Source organism: Mastigoproctus giganteus, chromosome 11, assembly GCF_048544385.1.
Source record: "Mastigoproctus giganteus isolate SK-2022 chromosome 11, ASM4854438v1, whole genome shotgun sequence".
Classification (NCBI taxonomy): Eukaryota; Metazoa; Arthropoda; class Arachnida; order Uropygi; family Thelyphonidae; genus Mastigoproctus; species Mastigoproctus giganteus.
This window is the reverse complement of record NC_143585.1, coordinates 152,918,366-152,938,193: the sequence shown is the minus strand read 5'-3', so window position 1 is coordinate 152,938,193 and position 19,828 is coordinate 152,918,366. Positions and strand designations below refer to the sequence as shown.

The 19,828-nt window shown below is 37.0% G+C and overlaps 1 protein-coding gene across 3 annotated transcripts in view; it reads left to right on the top strand.

Annotated features, from left to right (window-relative positions):
* LOC150078520 (tRNA pseudouridine(38/39) synthase) overlaps positions 1-19,828 on the top strand; it is a 331,034-nt gene that overhangs the window by 220,539 nt on the left and 90,667 nt on the right. For all 3 annotated transcript variants that reach the window (XM_090384243.1, XM_090384244.1, XM_090384242.1), the window contains exon 8: positions 3,010-3,130. In XM_090384243.1, coding sequence (XP_090240369.1) covers positions 3,010-3,130 — 121 coding nt within the window. The remainder of the gene's footprint in view (positions 1-3,009; positions 3,131-19,828) is intronic.

Here is a 19,828-nt window from a genome sequence, read left to right as displayed (position 1 = left end):
CTGCCTCGGGCTTGGATCACAGTAAAATGCAAAAACCGTGGGAGGTGCATTATGGCCACAGAAGCGATGCGGCAACAACTAACAAAAAAAAAAAAAACCCTTAAGGTGGTAGAAAATGAAAAAGCCCTGGGAGTAATCGTGCAGTCAGATATGAAGTTTTCTGAGCAATGCCGATAGGTTCCCAGGGCAGGTCATGGGGTTTTGTCAATGATATACAGGTTTTGCTAGCAGGGAAAATGAGGTGATGGTCCCTCTGTCTAAAAAGGCAATGGTCAGGCCACGCCTTGAGTACTGCATATAGGTTTGGAGGCCTCATTTTAGGAAGGAGGTAGATTTGCTTGAATGTGTACAAAGAAGGGCAACAATCTTGGTGAGGGGAATGAAGGGATCCTCTTACCAAGAGAGGCTTAAGTTCTGCAAATTGCAGTGGCTGGAGACTAGGCACCTGCGAGGTGATCTGATTGAGATGTATAAGGCCTCGAATGGGTTGAGCATGCTGAATTCTGATGGAATTCTTCCACTTGTTCAGATTACGAACCTAAGGGGGCATAAATTGAAATTGAGGAAAGACAGATGTAGAATAGATGTGTGGAAATTTGCCTTTAGCCAGCAGGTGGCTAATTGCTGGAACAAACTTCCATCTGTTGTTGTGGAAGTTGATAGGCTAAATAAATTTAAGGAGGAACTGGACAAACATTTAGAGGGAATTGTTTTGTAAATTTTTTTTGTCTGATGCTGCATAAGTTTATACACTTGCTTTCTTCCATCACGTGCCACTACTACTATATCTGATTATTAGAAAGCACAAGAAAGCAGATTCTTAATGCATTAAGAATCACTGCTGATAACTAGATCACGAGTATTACTCCCTCTATTCCCTCTCAAACCTGCTGTTGTAGAAAACAATCCACAAAAGCTCTGCTAGTGTGCAAGTGACGAGGCCTAGTTAATATCTAGGAAGTTAACATCCCCCGTTATAAGATAAACTGATTTACTGCCCCACTCTATTTCTCTGTACAGTTGTTCATTGTACTCATCAGGGTCATTAGGCCTGTAACACACTCCTTCCCTCATTTTCCCAGTGTTTGTGTCACACCAAACTGACTCAGCATTACACTTCCACCCATGTCAGCTGTATGCACTTCTTAGATTTTGTGTGTTTCTTAACTAACAGCATAACTCCTCCTCCTCCCTTCCTATCCTGTCTGTACACATTTTACTCTCCCAATTCCCATTATGGAACTCATTATTGAGCACCTCAAATTCATCAAATTTCTTTACTAAACTCTTTTGGTGTCGTGCAAGTATACATTCATCTGTAGGCGCCTCCGTAGCCCCAGTCTAATCAAGAAGGTAGCACACGCTTCTTGATTAAACTGGGGTTCAAGACAGCTTGTGATCACCAAATACAAAGGATGTGGAAAGGTCAGGGAATGACCACCGCATATCCCCGGATCAATGTGGGCCTTAGTTGCTAATGCTCCTAAAACCAAATAACAAACATGCATCTGTTCTTACTCTTAGCCTAACACAGCCCATGTAGTTTCTTGTTACATGATAACTCCCAGCAGTCCTGGAAATCCCCAGCACCTTGCTGTCCAGGCTGCTGCTCATTTCAATCGAAGCAGTGCAAGAACCATTTTCACCTCTGCCTGCTGCTACTGTATGTATGGAGCTATTGTAAGAATGTACAGTAAACCCCTGCTATTCGCGGTATCTGTATTCGCGGTTTCGCGTATTCGCGATCGCCGATTTAATATAAAATGAAACCTAAAAAATGTGAATTTTAAAGCGCCGTGAATATTTTCCGCAATAAAAAAACATGGGCGTGGTTAAAATTATCTTTCCCGTTCAAAACAGCGCTCAGTGGGTGGGAGGAGAGGGGTGACAAAATCGCGAGCATGGATATTTCTCGCTAATCCTTGTTCAATATGTGTTGTGCGCTTGTTATGGAAGGTTTCGTCGTTTGCTTTTAATTTATATGCTTATAAATTGAATAAATTTATCAATTTATAAATTGATATGCTTACAAAAGTGATAAATCTACCGTTTTGCAGTGTAAAACAGACTTTTTCGAATGTGTTAACGGAAGAAAGTGACTTTATTGTGGACAAGTTCTTTCTAACCCCTACAAAAATATGACTACGAATAACAAGGGAAATGTGAAAATATCAAAGAAGGTGATGACATTAGCAAATAAAATTGAGTTATTAGATAAAATTTCTAATGGTGAAAGTGTCTCCTGAGTGGCAAAACATTGTAAAATCAATGAGTCAACGGTACGATCAATCAAGAAATCGGAAGAAAAAATCCGCCGTAGTGTCCGTGAAAAGGCACCAATTGCTTCAAAAATTTGCTCTGTAACTCGTGATGTTAAATTAGAAAAAATGGAAAAAGTGGAAAAATTTAACTCTGTGGATAGAAGACCGAACTCAAAATAAAATTCCGTTAAATTCACTCATCATTCGTGAAAACGCAAAACTCCTTATCAACGCTTTAGCGAAACTGGTGATAGCACTGGCGGGATAGGTTTTTTAGCTAGCAAAGAAGCTGGTTTGAAAGATTTGTTTGAAATTTCTAATAAATATTACATTTAATATTAAATACATGTAATACATACATAGACAAAATTTTAGACTAGTTTCTCTTATATATTTTGGAACGGAACCCCTTTATTACTATGGGAGCCATAACTCAGTATTCGCGTTTTTGGTATTCGTGGCATTTCTCAGCAACGTAACCCCTGCGAATAGCGGGGGTTTACTGTATTTACGTAAATATGGAGCTGGTAATAGAATCTCCAAAGCACTAGTTAGGTTTTCCCCAATTATAACTATAATAAAGCTGAACTCCATTTTCATTAACTGATAAAAATAAATTTGGGAGTCTTAAAAAGGAAAATATATATTGATTCATTATTTTATATATATATATATTTTTTTTTTTATGTTATGATTTCCCTCTGTATGGTAAATTATGTTAAATGTTTTTATGTTAAATTATTTCTAGTTCTGAAGAAAGCTATCAGATTTATGAATTGACTATCATAGGGCAGGCATTCTTGTGGCATCAGGTCCGATGTATTGTTGCAGTCTTGTTCTTGGTGGGGCAAGGTAACGAATCCCCAGATGTAAGTAGTTTATTGGTCTCTATAAAAGAAAATCTTTCAATTTTGAATGTCAATTGCAAAGTATTACCATAGCTGCCAGTGCCCCAGATTTATAATTCCATCCTTCTAATTTAGTTTGACTCCTTTACTGACTCACCATTATTACTAAAGGTTTCTTCATCTTTTAGTAAAAACATAATAAAACTACATTAAAATCGAAATTATTAAAAGGATTTCATGAATTTCTGCTTATTTTCATTAAGAATCTGCTGTCACATGTGCTAGTGTACATTATAAAATAGAAATGCAGAATAATAGCCTTGTTGTATATGTAATATGCACCCATTTTGTTTGTTTAGTGCTTCCTCGAATTTTTTTCAGGAAGAACTTGAGAGAGAATGAATAGGTGAAATGGGAGGTGTGTTTTTTTTTTTTTTTTTTGCAATGCTGTTTAAGCTTGCTTTCGTGCATTTTTTGCCACTGCTATTGCTACTTTAATTATATTTAATTTTACTTTTGTAATTATACTGTGCTGTTAAACAAATTAACAATGCCTTTCATTACAATTCCAAAGAAATACATAATTTAACATTAGCATTAGTAGAGGCATTTGATGCAAGAAAGCAAGCTTATGCAGCATCAGCCAAAAAAAATAAATAAAATAAATAAATAAATAAAAAAATAACCACTTCCACTTCACCCCTTTGTTCATTCGAAATACCTGCCCAGCTGAGCCTTAAACTTATTCAGGCTATCAATCTCCACGACAAGGGATGGAAGTCTGTTCCACCAACCAACCACCCGCTGGCTAAAAGCAAATTTCCTCACGTCTATCCTACATCTGTCTTTCCTCAATTTGAATTTATGCCCTCTCAGGTGATTATTCTGAGCAAGAGGAAGAATCCCATCAGCATTGAGCATGCTCAAACCATTCAAGGCTTTATATTCAGATCACCCCACTGGTGCCTAGTCTCCAGACACTGTAATTTGCAAAATTTCAGCAAATGTCTTCAGCAAAACATTGCTGAAGACAAAATAGATTTTCCGTGTACTGTTTGTAGATGTCATTTAGCATTTTTTGAACTGCACTTCCTACAGCTTTAAGCAGTAAAAATGCAATTTAATCGGACATTTGCAACAAATAAGCATAAGAACAGGTTCAGTGCATAGAAAGAAATGCAAAAACAGGTGTAGCATTTCACAGTGATGATAATGTTATTTATGCTAGATGTATAAAGTATTTAAGGGCAAATGCCTCATGCTACTAGGTAGAATGATTAATATGTAGGTTAGTGCAAATGCATCATTTTAACGTAGCTATATACCAAAGTAGTTAAATTAATTAATTAAATTGGCATCGTTTTGGTTATATCTCATATTATGACTTCCTTCATGAGTTGACATGATATTGTTACTACCTTGAATAAATAACACTCCACTAGTGGTGAAGACTTGTTATTTATTCTCAGCAGATACCTCCACCCAGACAGTACCGTTTCAAAGCTTGTTGGCTTCTCTTCGGTGGGCAACTCGTTGTGAAGGCAGTCACAATATGAGATATAACCAAAACGATACCAATTTAATTAATTAATTTAACTACTTTGGTAGATCGCTATGTTATAATGATGCATTTGCACTAACCTACATATTAGTCATTCTACCTCGTAGCATGAGGCCTTTGCCTTTAAATACTTTATAGTCTATATCACTGCGCACCATCAGGCATCACTCATATTGTGAAGTTATACTTCATAACTGGGTTGTCACTATTGCAACACCAGGGCACCTGCCCACCCACCGAAGAGAAGCCAACAAGCTTTGAAACGGTGCTGTCTGGGTGGTATCTGCTGAGAATAAATAACAATAGTCTTCTCCACTGGTGAAGTGTTATTTATTCGAGAGAGAACTCAACATGGCAACTCGTGAAGGCAGTCACAATATGAGATATAACCAAAATGATGCCAATTTAATTAATTAATTTAACTACTTTAGTAGATAGCTATGTTAGAATGATGCATTTGCTTATATTAGTTATGCTAGATGTTTATCTGCACCTTTTGTCATAGAACATAATGTTCCTCTGAGCTGTATTAGGCGCCTCCGTAGCCAGGTGGGAAGGAGCAGCAGCGCATAGCACATGCTTCTTGATTAGACCGGTTCGAGCCCGTCACCACCAAATACGGAGGATGTGGAAAGGTCAGGGAATGATCACCACATATTCCCCAATAAAAGCCATCAAAAGCAGCTTGCTCTAGAGTCAGCATTGGAAGGTGACTTTACAGGATACAATACTGGGCATTTTCTTTTAACAACCTGAAAGCAAGTGGCATTCCTTCAAAAAATGATCTAGTCCTTAACGTTGATAATGCATCTTTTATGATGGGCTTAAAAACTGGAGTAGAAAGGGTACTAAAAGTGAAGTTGAGCACTTGGTAATAATAAAATATCCTTGTCATCATAAAATTAGCATTAGCCATATAGCTCAAGGAAACCATATTCTTTTGCTGCACTAGCTAAAAAAGGAAAAAAAAGAAAATACAAATTATGTTCTTCTCTCCTTCCATAGGTAATATCCAGTTAACTTTTGAATTTATTCAAGCTATCAGCCTCAACCACACAAAGGCAACTTGTTTCAGTACTCAACAATTCTGTGGCAAAGGAAGCTTATTGCAATCTAGTCTTAGACCTCTTACCCTGTAATTTGAAATTATGGTCCCTAGTTCTGGAATTCTTTATAACAGTGAAAATTTTTCCTTCATTAATTTTACTAACATCCTCTCTGAGCCTTATACACCTCAGTCAGGTCCCCCTCTGAAGTGCGTGCTAGCCAAGCTTTGTAGCTCACATAATTGAAGTCTTTTCTTGTACAGTCACCCCATGCAGCTTATTATTATTATTAGCCATATGATGCAAGGAAACCTGAGGCTTATGCTGGCATCAGCCAAAAAAAAATTCCCAAGTTACCCTGAGAGAGAGAGAGAGAGAGAGATAAGTAGAAAGGAATCACCAAGAAAGAGGATGATGATATCCAGCTCAGGACCCTGTGTGTGCCAAGCCCATATTCAACAGATGTGAGTCTCTGGATGTATTTTATACGGCATCAGCCAAAAAAAGAAACTGTCGGACAAACTGTTGGAGCAAATGGATAAAAAACTTTCCCATTTCATCTATCTGCAACCCATATGCAGATAGATGAAATGGGAAAGGTTTTTTTTTTTGCTGATGCTGTATAAACTTGCTTTCTTGCATCATATGCCACTGCTAACTATCCACTTGCTGGCTAAACCACCCACTGGCTAAATGGCAAATTTCCACACATCTGTTCTGCAGCTCTTTCCTCAATTTGAATTTATGCCCCCTCAATAATAATCTGAGTGCATAATCTGAGCAAGAGGAGAATCCCATCAGCATTCAGCTTGTTCAAACCATTCAAAGCCTTATATGCCTCAATCAAATCATCTTGCAGATGTCTGGTCTCTAGATGCTGCAATTTGCAGAACTTAAGCCTTTCTTGGTAAGAGCACCCATTTACAGAGCTGTACTTATGCATTTCAAGACCAAAGGCACAAAATTATTTTGATGCCACAAAACTTTTTTATTGATAAAATATGACAGTAAAAATTTTGTATTGCTAAAATAATTTATTATATATAAATATATAACTTGCATTTTACACAATATAAGATTGTATAAAATGCAAGAATTTAATAGAATAATAGTTTTAACAATACCTGTACGGTACCAAATATTAACATATTATTAAATAAGAATGAACATAAGAATATTTAATATATTCTGCTCAGCTTTGTAAAAATTTCAGATTATCTGCAACCCATATGCAGATAGAACTTTTTTTAAACTTTACCAGAATCTAATACCAATTACTATTTTTTATTTTATTTTTTTCCTTCTCTTTTTCTTGCTCTTAATTTCACAAATTTATCAATGTCGTCATAATTAATTGAGTTCGTTACTTTAGACTCAATAAGTAATAATGACAAATGACATTTTATTATTTCGTAAATTTTTTATTCTTTTTAGTGCTGAAAAAGAATGTTCATCACTTGCATTTGTCACAGGCATCATGAGAAATATTATCAGAATTGTTTCAACATTCAGAAAATGTCAATCTAAGTCAATTAATAATATTGTATCTATACTCAAACATTTTCTTCTTTGGCATAGTTTTAAAGTTGCACTATTTCTGATTTGAATTATTCAGTATCAGTCATTTTTGTAAATATCCACTAATGTTTCAATACACAAAGCAAACTTGTTTTCCTCTATATTATCATTTATAAAAAACACTAACATATTTAATCTCTCCGTGTGTACTTCAGATTGGCGATTTAATTCAGTAATATGCGTATCACAAATAACACTAGCGGCATTAACAATGAATAATTTACTGCCAGTTAAAATGACATCATTGTGTCTTATTTAATCTTACATAATTTTACGTTTTTTAATTCGGTTTTGTTCATCTCTCTATTTAGTCTCGTCAGTTAGTAATTTAGCATCTTCAGTTGTTTCAAAATTTTTTCTAACATCTAAAATAAATTCTTTTAATGATTTTAAAAGATTCATGCTTTTTTGTAAATATATTTTTGAGTTCTGAAGGGATTTGCTAGTAGCATTTAGTCTCCCTGACACGTTGTTCCAGATTGTTGTTAATAGAGCTGTTTCATATTCATCGAAATGGGTGGCTAATAGGCTCTAACTGGCTTTTCATATTTAGATATAGAAATATTGATAAGAGCTTCTTTAATATTTTTATATCCTCTTGAATTCTGATACGGCCTCTACTCTGGTTGACCATCGCATATCACTAATTTGTTTTAATGTATATGACTTTACTGGTAAACAGTTTTTTAATATATTCCATGATCTTGTTGATGCTAGAAAAAAAATTATACAAATTATACATGATATTTTTATATCCTCTTTTTGAATTCTGATATGGTATCTGCTCTGGTTGACCCTCGCATATCACTAATTCATTTTAGTGTAAATGACTTTACTGGTAAACAGTTTTTTAATATATTTCATCATCTTGTTGATGCAGAAAAAAAATTATACAAATTTTGGACAACATTGAAATAATGTAATGCAGCAGAAGATTCAATAAATTTATTAAATGACTAGTACATTGTATATAAAATGCTGTGGGGCTGTATTGCCTTATTCTAGCATGTAAATTCGAATATTTCCCAGCCATATTGGCAGCATTATCATAACTTTGCCCTCTGTATTTTTCGATATCTATGGATAACTTGGATTACTTGTCTAAAATGATTTCTTCAAGATATTCTGCATTGTGATATTCCATGGGAAGAAAACCTAAGAATCTTTAATTTTACCATCTTTTGAAACATATCTGATTATTAGCACCAGCTAATTAATATGACTTATGTGAGGCATAGACATTTTACTTCAGATATTAAAGTTTCTTTTGTCTTATTTGCCATTAAATTTATAAACTCATCACAGGTTTTGTGTGAAAGTAATATGTTTTACCAGGTTTGCAATTTGCATACATTTCTATATGATTTTTTAAAAATACATCAAATTCACTAAGATATTCCAAACAACTTCAAAATTTCCTTTACATTCGAAATATATATTGTCATTGCTACTTCTAAATACTACGCCAAGGTTACCTAATAATTGAATTGCAGTGATAACTCCTTTTAAAACAATGCACCAATAATTATCATGGAACTTTTTGTTTTATTAACTCCGTATCAATATGTCCTATTGTTTGACACCTTTTCTTATATATCCACATATATTGGATATGATTCTTTCAGTGCTCGTGTTCAGTCAAAGCTGAACACGAGCATACAATTTTCCAGTCATCAAATACAATACAATTTTCCAGTCATCAAACATACAATTTTCCAGTCATAAAATTCAGTTATAAATTTATTTAATGAGGTCGAAAATAAATTGCAAATGAAACAATACACTGACTTATAAGTGTCAGAAAAAATTAACCATTCGCATTTTTCTTTCGGTCTGCTAGTTTTCTCACAGTAAAAAATTAGATTCTTGAATATTTTTGTAGTGTACTCTGTCACGTTGTGTATATTTTACTTTCAAATTTTCAATTCTACCAAAATTTGAGGTTTATTTAAGTGGTATTCTACAAACTTATTACGCAGACATGCAGGTATATTTACTGGCCATTCTGCAATATCTTTGGAATTAATATCAGTAATTTGATTTACACGATCTTCTTGCCTCTGTGCTTGCTTTTATTTTATTCCCCCCCCATCCCACCCCACCCCACCTCCAAGTTGGTCATGTTTGGCTAATAGATCTGTGTATATTTAATCTCAGGGGCTCACATCTGACGAGTATAGGCTTGGCACACCCAGGGTCCTGAGCTGGATATCATCATCCTTCTCTTTCTTGGTGATTTCCTTTTACTTCTGATTTAATTTCTCTCTCTCTCTCTCTCTCTCTCTCTCTCTCTCTCTCTCTCTCTCTCTCTCTCTCTCTCTCTCTCTCTCTCTCTCTCTCTCTCTCTCTCTCTCTCTCTCTCTTTCACCCTCACTCTCAGGGTAACTCAGAAATTTTCTTTTGGCTGGTGCAGAAAAAGCCTCAGACTTCCTTGCGCCATTTGGCTAATTATAATAATATGCCAGTATTTGGTCTGCTTGTTCTGCCAGTATTTGGTCTGCTTGTTCTGCCAGTATTTGGTCTGCTTGTTCTGCCATTATTTCTGAATTCTTGCTTCCATCAACTGCAGGTGCTGAAACTGAGTTGTTTTTGAGGTTTCTTTTTGTCCATTGTTTACCGATCCAGAAGGCAGTAAAAAAAAAAAAAAAAATGAATGGCATTTCTTTGGGTTATTTGGTGTTTTTGTTGTTTCACTGCTTTCATTTTGCTGCTCCTGATTCAAATCTTCTTTTCATATTGGGGTGGTTGTGGGGCGAACTAATTAACATTAAAATAAAGGAGTTCTTTATTTTTCATTATCTTTTTACAACGGGTGTTTTGTTATATTATTATAAAGAATAAAGACATTAAAATGGTAAACCATTTTTGGGAAAGTAGGTTATAATTAATTAATTATAACATGTATTACCTCTAGCAGCATATTCAATACAGTTAATTTCAGTGCTGATAAAGGAACAATTTTAAAGAAAGAAAATTGCTTTCTTCATTTCATATAAAAATTTACTGAAATTATGATTAATGTTTTTTTTTCAATATTAATATATCATTGTTTTAATTATTGCTTCATTTAATTTGTTGTTTTTTGAAAATTTAAAATTTTTAATTCAAAAGAGGATATAGTAATACAGTTAAGAGTAATATAACTGATAATGATATTAATTCAATATAAAAAAATAAATATAAATTTATTAAAAAATCAATTTATATTGATTTTTTGTATTTTATCAATTCATATTGATCTATTGTAGCTGTGGCATACAGCTACAATAGATAATGTAGCTTTATGCCACAGCTACAATAGATAATGAAACATTTCATAGGTATGATATTTAAATTTGCTTTTACGGAATAATCAGAATTTATTAAACTACAAACTACTAGATATACATACATATCACACTTTAATCTTACGGATCACCTGCTAAAGTAAACTAAATTTTGCAGATTTCAGATCTCAGCTTATATAGATTCTTAAATCCATGGGTGGTCCAATTAAAATAGTTTCTGTTGAATGAATAAAATTTCCATATAATGAACGGATTTCGAGAGAACTTGGTTCACACTTCTGCTCTTTAGGCAATAGAGCTGCAGCTGTAAAAAGCACAAATTAAGAGCTAAAGGGATTAACATTCCACAGATTAGTAGTTTTCATAACACATTTACAATTGCCTTTCTACCACATGCTGTTCCGAGAAGTCACCCTGGTCAACTGCTTTCTTGTGTCCCTAGCCAGTGGAAAAGATGAAGGTATATTCTTGACACAGACAATACCGCTGTGTTCAGCCTGTGTTCTACTGTAAGCATTGTATTAGAGAATTAGGAGAGTGATTTTCCTTTATCCTGGAACTTCATCTGCTATTTTGCAGAAATGAGTTATCCACACTTTCAGTAAATTTCACCTGTTTCTGTTTCCATGGTAGGTACAAGTGGGCCCTAGTTTGGATCAGGTGTTAAAAAAAAAGTGTGTGCATCCTGTATGCACAAAAGATGTTTTATGTGAAAATGTCATTGATGGAAAATCAGAACCATTTTAAAATTGAACAGCCAGAACCAAAGTTATGAATGATGTAAAGTTTTATGTTCATGTCCGCTACTTACTCTACTGAATCAATGGGTCATTTACCAAGACATTTAGAATATTTACATTCGCTACTTCCTAAATGATGTCTTGCATACTTCCTAAATGCTGTCTGTATTTTTGTTACCAGTCGGTTTTACTTCAGGTTATATTATTCTTTATAATAATATAACAAAACACCCATTATTGCTATGGATATGGCAAGTTGTTGCTATGAATAAAGGATTGGGTGCATGGAAGATGACAACATTGTCGTCTCCTATGCTGGGTGGGTGGTGTGGGTGATTTCACGTGCTTCCAAGATGGGAAGCCATTTTGTTATAATGGAGCTCACTCAGCGAAAACTAGGAAGTTTTGTTTGTATTTCGAAAATATGTAAGAAGTGGAGTTACTGTATTTTGTTAATTTTGATCCCTTATTGTACATTAAAATGTCAAAAATATCGCACTACGAAGCCACATTGAAACGAAAAGCTATTGTGTATGAAAAAGAACATGGAAATAGAGCTACGGACATTTTGACATTAGTGAAGTAAACGTTCGTTGTTGGAGAAATGATCGCAATTCCATATTTTCGTGCAAAGCAACAACCAAGTGCTTTACATGGCCTAAGAAAGGAAGATTTCCACAAGTCGATGAAGCTGTGATAAGTTTTGTAACAGAGACACACGCAAAAGGATTACCCATTACTTGACAAGCCATGCAATTGAAAGCCGGAGAAATCGCCAAATCCCTTGGGATAGAGAAAATAACTTTTAAAGGCAGTCGTGGCTGGTGCAAGGCTCATGCGTTGTAGTGGATAATCGTTAAGGTGCCGAACATCTATCTCTCAAAAAAATTCCTGCAGACTTTCAACAGAAGCTGGTTAACTTTCAGCGACAGGTGATGGAATTAAGGAAAAAAAGAAACTGAGTTTAGTCAAATTAGAAATGCTGATGAAACCCCGGTCTTCTTCGATATACCTTGAAATTACACCGTCAATGCTAAAGAAATCAAGATAACTCATGACCGTTTAGTTGTCATGGAGTATAAACAGAAAATTTATTATTATAAGCACGGGCTACGAAAAGCAGCGTATCACTGTGATGCTATGCATCACTCTGATGGTCGAAAGTTGCCACCATATTTAATTTTAAATCAAAAAAACCATACTGAAGAATGAATTTTCCCCAAAGATGTTATTGTGCGTGCACAAAAAAAAAACGGATGGATGTCGGCAGAGCTTAGGGAAGACTGGTTAAATGTTGTGTGGAATACTTTATGCATTTCGTGGACATTTGTCCGAACGGGTAAAAATTAAAATCGTGCAAAAACATGGTGACTTGTAGTAGTGGCATGTGATGCAAGAAAGCAAGTGTACAAGCTTATGCACCAAAAAAAATAAAACATTACAAAACAATCCCCTCTAAATGTTTGTCCAGTTCCTCCTTAAATTTATTTAACTTATCAACTTCCACAGTGACAGATGGATTAACCACCCGCTGGCTTAAGGCAAATTTCTGCACATCTATTCTACATCTGTCTTTCTTCAATTTCAATTTATGCCCCCTTAGGTTCATAATCTGAACAAGTGGAAGAATCCCATCAGAATTCAGCGTGCTCAACCCATTCAAGGCCTTGTACACCTCAATCAGATCACCTCGCAGTTGCCTAGTTTCCAGCTGCTGCAATTTGCAGAACTTAAGCCTCCTGATAAGAGGATCCCTTCATTCCCTCACCAATCTTGCCCTTCTCTGTACACGCTCAAGCAAATCTACATTCTTCCTAAAATGAGGCTTCTAGACCTGTATGCATTATTCAAGGTTGTTGTTGTTTGGTTTTTAGGAGCATTAACAACTAAGGCCATATTGCTCTGGGAATATGCGGTGGTCTTTTACTACCTTTCCGCATCCTCCGTATTTTGTGGTCATGGACTCGAACCCCTGTCTAATCAAAAAGTGTGTGCTATGCACTGCTGCTCCTCCCCACCTGGCTACGGAGGAGCCGAGTACTCAAGGCGTGGCCTGACCATTGCCTTATACAGAGGGACAATCACCTCCTTTTCCCCGCTAGCAAAATTCCTGTATATCATTGACAACACACCATGACCTGCCTTGGCAGCAGCCTGCCTGCATTGCTCAGAAAACTTCATATCTGACTGCACAATTACTCCCAGGTCTTTTTCATTTTCTACCACCTTTAGTGTAGTACCACATAGTTGGTACATTTCTCTGGGGTTATGTCTATCCATGAGGTCGCGGGTTCGATTCCCGCCTCGGGCTTGGATCAATGTACTGCAAAAACCTTGGCCACAGTTGGCGCATTATGGCCACAGAGGCCTATGCGCCAACAAGTACCAAAAAAAAAAAAAAAAAAAGAAAACTTCTCCCATTTGCAGTACTTTGTATTTTTCAATGTTAAACTTTAGTTGCCACTTCTCAGCCCATCTTCCCAAATTTTCTAGATCCTGTTGCAGTAACACACTGCCATTGCTGTCATTAACAACCCTGCCAACCTTTGCATCATCTGCAAACTTCAATACTAAGCCTGATATACCTTCATCAATGTCATTGATAAATATACAAAACAACAGTGGACCCAACACAGAACCCTGTGGGACTCCATAAAGAGCAGCACCCACTGATTACCACCCTCTGTCTTCTCACACTCTCAACCATCCTTTTATCCATTGTAGCAACTTACCCTTAATACCATTCTGCTCCAATTTGTACCGTAGTCTTCCATGAGCAACAGTGTCAAAAACTTTCCTGAAATCCAAGTATACGATATCAAAATTACTTTTTGTATCCTGTTCCTTTGTAACTGTGGGAACGGGGTTTTCTTATCCTGGTTATGGCTTAACAATTGTGGGGGGGGGGGATAATATTGATAATTATTCTCTCTCATCTATATATATATATATATTTTTTTTTTTAATTTTAATCTATCCCTTGCTATTTCTTTCCCCTGTTACCTTGGAACCACAAGGCTGTTGTTTTTATTTCTTTATTCCTTTAAACAGGGGGTCCTCACTTCCCTTCCAAGGCCCACATGCTATCTGCTGCATAATATATTATTTCCATTAATTTTATCTTGTTTGTTAATCAGAAGATCCAAGTACTGAGGATTTTATTTAAATTTTTTTTCTTTTTATACTAGCTTCCCTTGCTTAGATAGTTCTTATTACTTACTATCGCTCTGAGGTGTCAGTCTATTAAGACGAAACAAGAGATATTAACATAACAAGGATTTATTTACCATTTGTACAACAATTATTTACACATTCTAAATTATTCATGATATCAAAATTCCTTACAACTCTATTATTATACATGAAATGGTGTCCTCCCTTAATCACTCTTCTTAAGCAATTCATAACTTCCACTATGTTTTCAATACAAAATCTTAAATATTCTCTCCTATACACTTTATATGGTAATACATATATATGTGTGTGTGTTTGTTTGTTATTTGGTTTTTAGGAGCATTAGCAACTAAGGCCATATTGCTCCTGGATATGCGGTGGTCATTCCCTGACCTTTCCGCATCCTCCGTATTTCGTGGTGATGGGCTCGAACCCCGGTCTAATCAAGAAGCGTGTGCTACTCGCTGCTGCTCCTTCCCACCTGGATATATATATATATATGTATATAATTCCTTTCCAACATATACTAAATAACTCCAATAATTTTTCACTCTCTCTTACATACTCTAAGGAGGAAATTTCTACCGAATACAATTCACTCTGTTAATAGCAATTAGACAATTTATGATATCAACTCTTTTACTTTTAACATTTCTTTAAGTTTCTTACCAATACCTCTAATCACAAATGAGTAACGTACTCACTCTCTTTCTCTCTTTATATTTCAATTATATCCTATTCCTATCCTTACAATATAGTAGTTATCACGTTACAATACTTCTGAAGCTGTCCTGTCCATTTTTTTCCCCATGGATTCCTTTATAACACAGTTCTCTCATTAGTAAAATTCTCTAAACTGACTTACTTGGTCTCTTCCCACTCTACCTGGAAGAGTAGTTGATTTCCGGTCGTCCACAGGCGTTTCCTCTCTGGCTTGGCTTACGCTGATCCGCTAGGTTTAGGGCTCTTTTATGCCTCCACGTCGATCTTCCCACACTCAGGACTTTCTCCAGGGGTACTGTTTCGTTTTAGCCTTCCGTTAAAAGCTCGAACTGGCTTTCCTTACGCTGATCATACTGCCTTTCGCTATTACCTTTACCCATTAACCTATCATAGTTGGAATTTCCGTACGCATTTCCCGCACTCCCTAAATTCCTTTCCGCCACTCTCACGAGACTCTCCCCGGGATTCTCCTCTGGATCCTTTCCTTTCAGGTTTCGGGACTCTGACTCTTGGACTCCTGTCTCCTCTCTGCATCATCTTTTTGTTTCTCTCACTCCCTTATTTTTCATTCGTTATCTACTTATTCCATTGTTTTTAACCAGATTCTGGTAGGTCAAACTCTCTTCTTTGTGATGAGAACATCCGGGCACTACATCATCACTAGAATTTTATCTGAGACTGTCCGCTACTACTTGCCCTTCACTCACGCTTCCTTTCGAGACACCGCCCCTGAAATTGTTGAGAGTGCCTTCCGTGTCGGCCCGTTTATATTTGGTTACGATACGTGAATATGTGTGCTCTCTGATCACGGGGTCTTCCCTTTGGATGGTGTTCGAAACCATTCTAGGGTGTGGGCATTAGCATTAGTAGAGGCATTTGATGCAAGAAAGCAAGCTTATGCAGCATAGGCCAAAAAAAAAAAAAAAAAACCCACTTCCACTTCACCCCTCTGTTCGTTCAAAATACCTGTCCAGCTGAGCCTTAAACTTATTTAGGCTATCAACCTCCACCACAAGGGATGGAAATCTGTTCCACCAACCAACCACCTGCTGGCTAAAGGCAAATTTCCGCATGTCTATCCTACATCTGTCTTTCCTCAATTTGAATTTATGCCCTCTCAGGTGATTTTTCTGAGCTAGAGGAAGAATCCCATCAGCATTGAGCATGCTTAAACCATTCAAGGCTTTATACACCTCTATCAGATCACCTCGCTGGTGCCTAGTCTCCAGACACTGTAATTTGGGGAGTCTGCTGACGAGGCTACTAGTGACGGTCGTGTTCAAAGCCGCTAAGTGGATTTTTCATATTTATTGATTTGAAATTATTGTTTTTCTAAAACTTTTGATTTAAATTTAGTAGTATAACATTATTTTGTGTCTTTTTGATTAATTTGGTGTATTTATTCTTTACTCGGCCTTGTAAAAATATCGGTAAGGGTTTCCATGTGTTCGTAACTACCGTTACCGTTAGTAACTTTCCCGCCATTGTGATACCGTACTAGATATACCGTAGGTTATATACCGTACTAGATAGCGTTAGTTGAACTTCGTTAGCAGTTAAATTGTACGTTTAAATAAATACATATAACGACTTAGATTACAAACGTAATATAATTTATAACATAACATAATAAATTAATAGAATCATGACTCAGACCAGAGCAGCAAAGCAAAAGGCTCAAGCTAATGGAAGTGCTGTGGCTCAGAGCAGAGCTGAGGGGGGCAGTTGTCCTCTGACTCACAGCCTTATAAAATGCACTGTTTGCTCGATGTTTGCAGAGCAATCGGGTACGGGACATGATACTGCCAAGGGGGATGTCTTTGTGTGTGCGCGATGCAAGGAGTGTATCGATATCAGGCAACAACTCGGCGTTCTTGTGGGCCTATATGAGAGCTTGAAGGACAGGGTGGATGCCCTCGAAGAAACTAAATTGAGGGGCCCATCAAGCTCTCAGCTGCCCACATCAACGCCAGAGCTTGCACTTGGGCATCGCGTGACACAGAGACAACCTATAAGGCAGAATGCGCTGGTCCCGAAGGAACTAGTAGTTGTTGGTGACTCTATTGTCAGGGAAATGGGGAACATGCTTTGTAAAAGATGGAACAGGACCAGGGTATGTCTGCCAGGGGCAAAGGTTGATGACGTTGTAGAGCGAATATCATCTTTTAAGGGCACAAAAGGTGATATAGTTGTACACGTTGGTACTAATAATATTAAGAGTAGGAGACCGGCAGAATTACTTAACAAGTACAGGTCACTGTTGAACAAAAGCCGAGAATTAGGGTTGAATTTGAAAGTGTCTGCAATTCTGCCCAGACACGATAGGAGGGAGTATATGATGAGAGCCTTGTCGATCAATTCGGCCCTGGAAAGATTGTGCAAGGCTCAAGGGGTAGAATTTTTTTCAGCCTGGACTGTACTTGTTAACAGGAGAGATTGCTTCTACAGGGATGGGATACACTTAAATAGAAAGGGTGCAAGAATATTTGCTGATGCTATCGAGGCAGTGTTAGGTGGGTCGGAAAACTGCTAGCTTGGGGGGAGACAAAGACCAATAGATTGACAGTAGCCACTGGCAGAGGTGAAAGAGATTCTTGCACTGCTTCTATTAGAATGAGCAGAAGCCTGAAAAACAAGATGCATGGTATTTCAGAGACTGCTGGGAGCCATTGCGGTACAAGTAAACACATGGGTTGTGTTAGGGTAGCTAAGAATAGAAACAGGTGCAGGTATACTTGCATGTACACCAATGCTAGGAGTTTAGTAAATAAATTTGATGAATTTGAGGTATTGCTCAAAACATCGAAGGCAGATATTGTTGGGATATCAGAGACGTGGTGTCACACAGATATAAGGGATGCAGAACTGCAATTTGGGGAGTACAACGTCTACAGAAAGGATAGACAGGATAGGAAGGGGGGAGGGGTTATGCTATTAGTTAAGAAACACATAAAAACCAAGGAAATGAAGCCAGTCGACATCGCTGGACAGTGCAGTGTGGAGTCAGTTTGGTGTAACATAAACATTGGGAGATCAAAATTGAGAGTAGGAGTGTGCTATAGGCCTAATTACTCTGATGAGTATAATAAGGAACTGTACAGGGAAATAGAGTGGGCCAGTAAATCAGAGTGTCTTATAATGGGAGATTTTAATTTCCCAGATATTGACTGGAATTTGGGGGCTGGTTACTCACACACTAGCAGGACTTTTGTGTGATTTATTGGATGATTGTTTTCTACATCAGCATGTTCGGGAGGCAACTAGAGGGAGTAATACTCTTGATTTGATTATCAGCAGTGATTCTTCATGCATTAAGAATCTGCAGATAAATGAACCACTAGGTGGCAGTGATCACAGTGTGCTGAAGTGGGATTTACTCAAAGAGGTAACTACCATTAGGGGTAAAGGGAAGGGTTATTGCTTCCGTAAAGGCGACTACGATGGACTGAGACAGTATTTAAATTCTATACAGTGGGACCAACTGATGATGTTACCAACAGCAAATTCAAAATGGGAAGCATTCAAAGAACTTATCTTGGAAGCTACTAGGCTTTACATACCAACTAAGAAATATTGTTCAAGGTTTAGGCCAAAATGGATGTCGGATGAACTAATGAGGCATATGGCAGAGAAGAAAAATGCATGGGATACATACAAATTAACACATGACACAGAAGCCTATGATAGATACAAGTTGATATGCAACCAAGTTACAAAGGAGGTTAGGCAGGCGAAGGCAGATTACGAGAAATCCTTGGCAAGGGATGCAAAGAAAAACAGCAAAGAGTTCTTTACTTATGTAAACTCTAGAAGGAAGGGGGTGAATCAGATTGGTCCACTTGATATTGATGGGTCAAGTGTTGATGATCCTGCTCAGGTAGCTAACAAACTAAATGAATATTTTGCATCGACATTCACACATGAGGAGTTATTCAGCAAGGGGAATGCCAGAGGTGTATTCAACTCTAGCAGTAAGCTACAGAATCTTGAAATAACTGGGAGTAAAGTGTAGGAGAAACTGTTGAAGATAAACACAAGAAAGGCACCCGGGGTGGATGGGATCTATCCAGTTATATTAAAGGAGGCAGCAAAGGAAGTAAGCAAACCCTTAGCCATAATTATGAGAGCTTCCTTGGACTCAGGGGAGGTATCCATAGACTGGAAATGTGCAAATGTGACCCCAATTCACAAAGGAGGATCAAAGGCTGACACAAGTAATTATAGACCTGTGAGCTTAACTTCTGTTCCAGGAAAATTAATGGAGGCACTGGTTAAAGAAGCACTGCAGGATCATTTAGACAAGACTTCAGTTATAGCTCAGACACAGCATGGTTTTGTTGAGGGGAAGTCTTGCCTGACCAACTTGATTGGATACTATGATGCAGTCACAAAAGAACTGGATGCAGGGAATAACTTTGATATTATATACTTGGATCTTAGAAAGGCTTTTGATACTGTTGCACATGGAAGACTGCTACACAAATTGGAGCAGTGTGACATTGGAGGCAAATTGCTGCTATGGATAAAGGGGTGGTTGAGGGGAAGAAGACAGAGAGTGGTAATTTTAGCATTAGCATTAGCATTAGCATTAGTAGAGGCATTTGATGCAA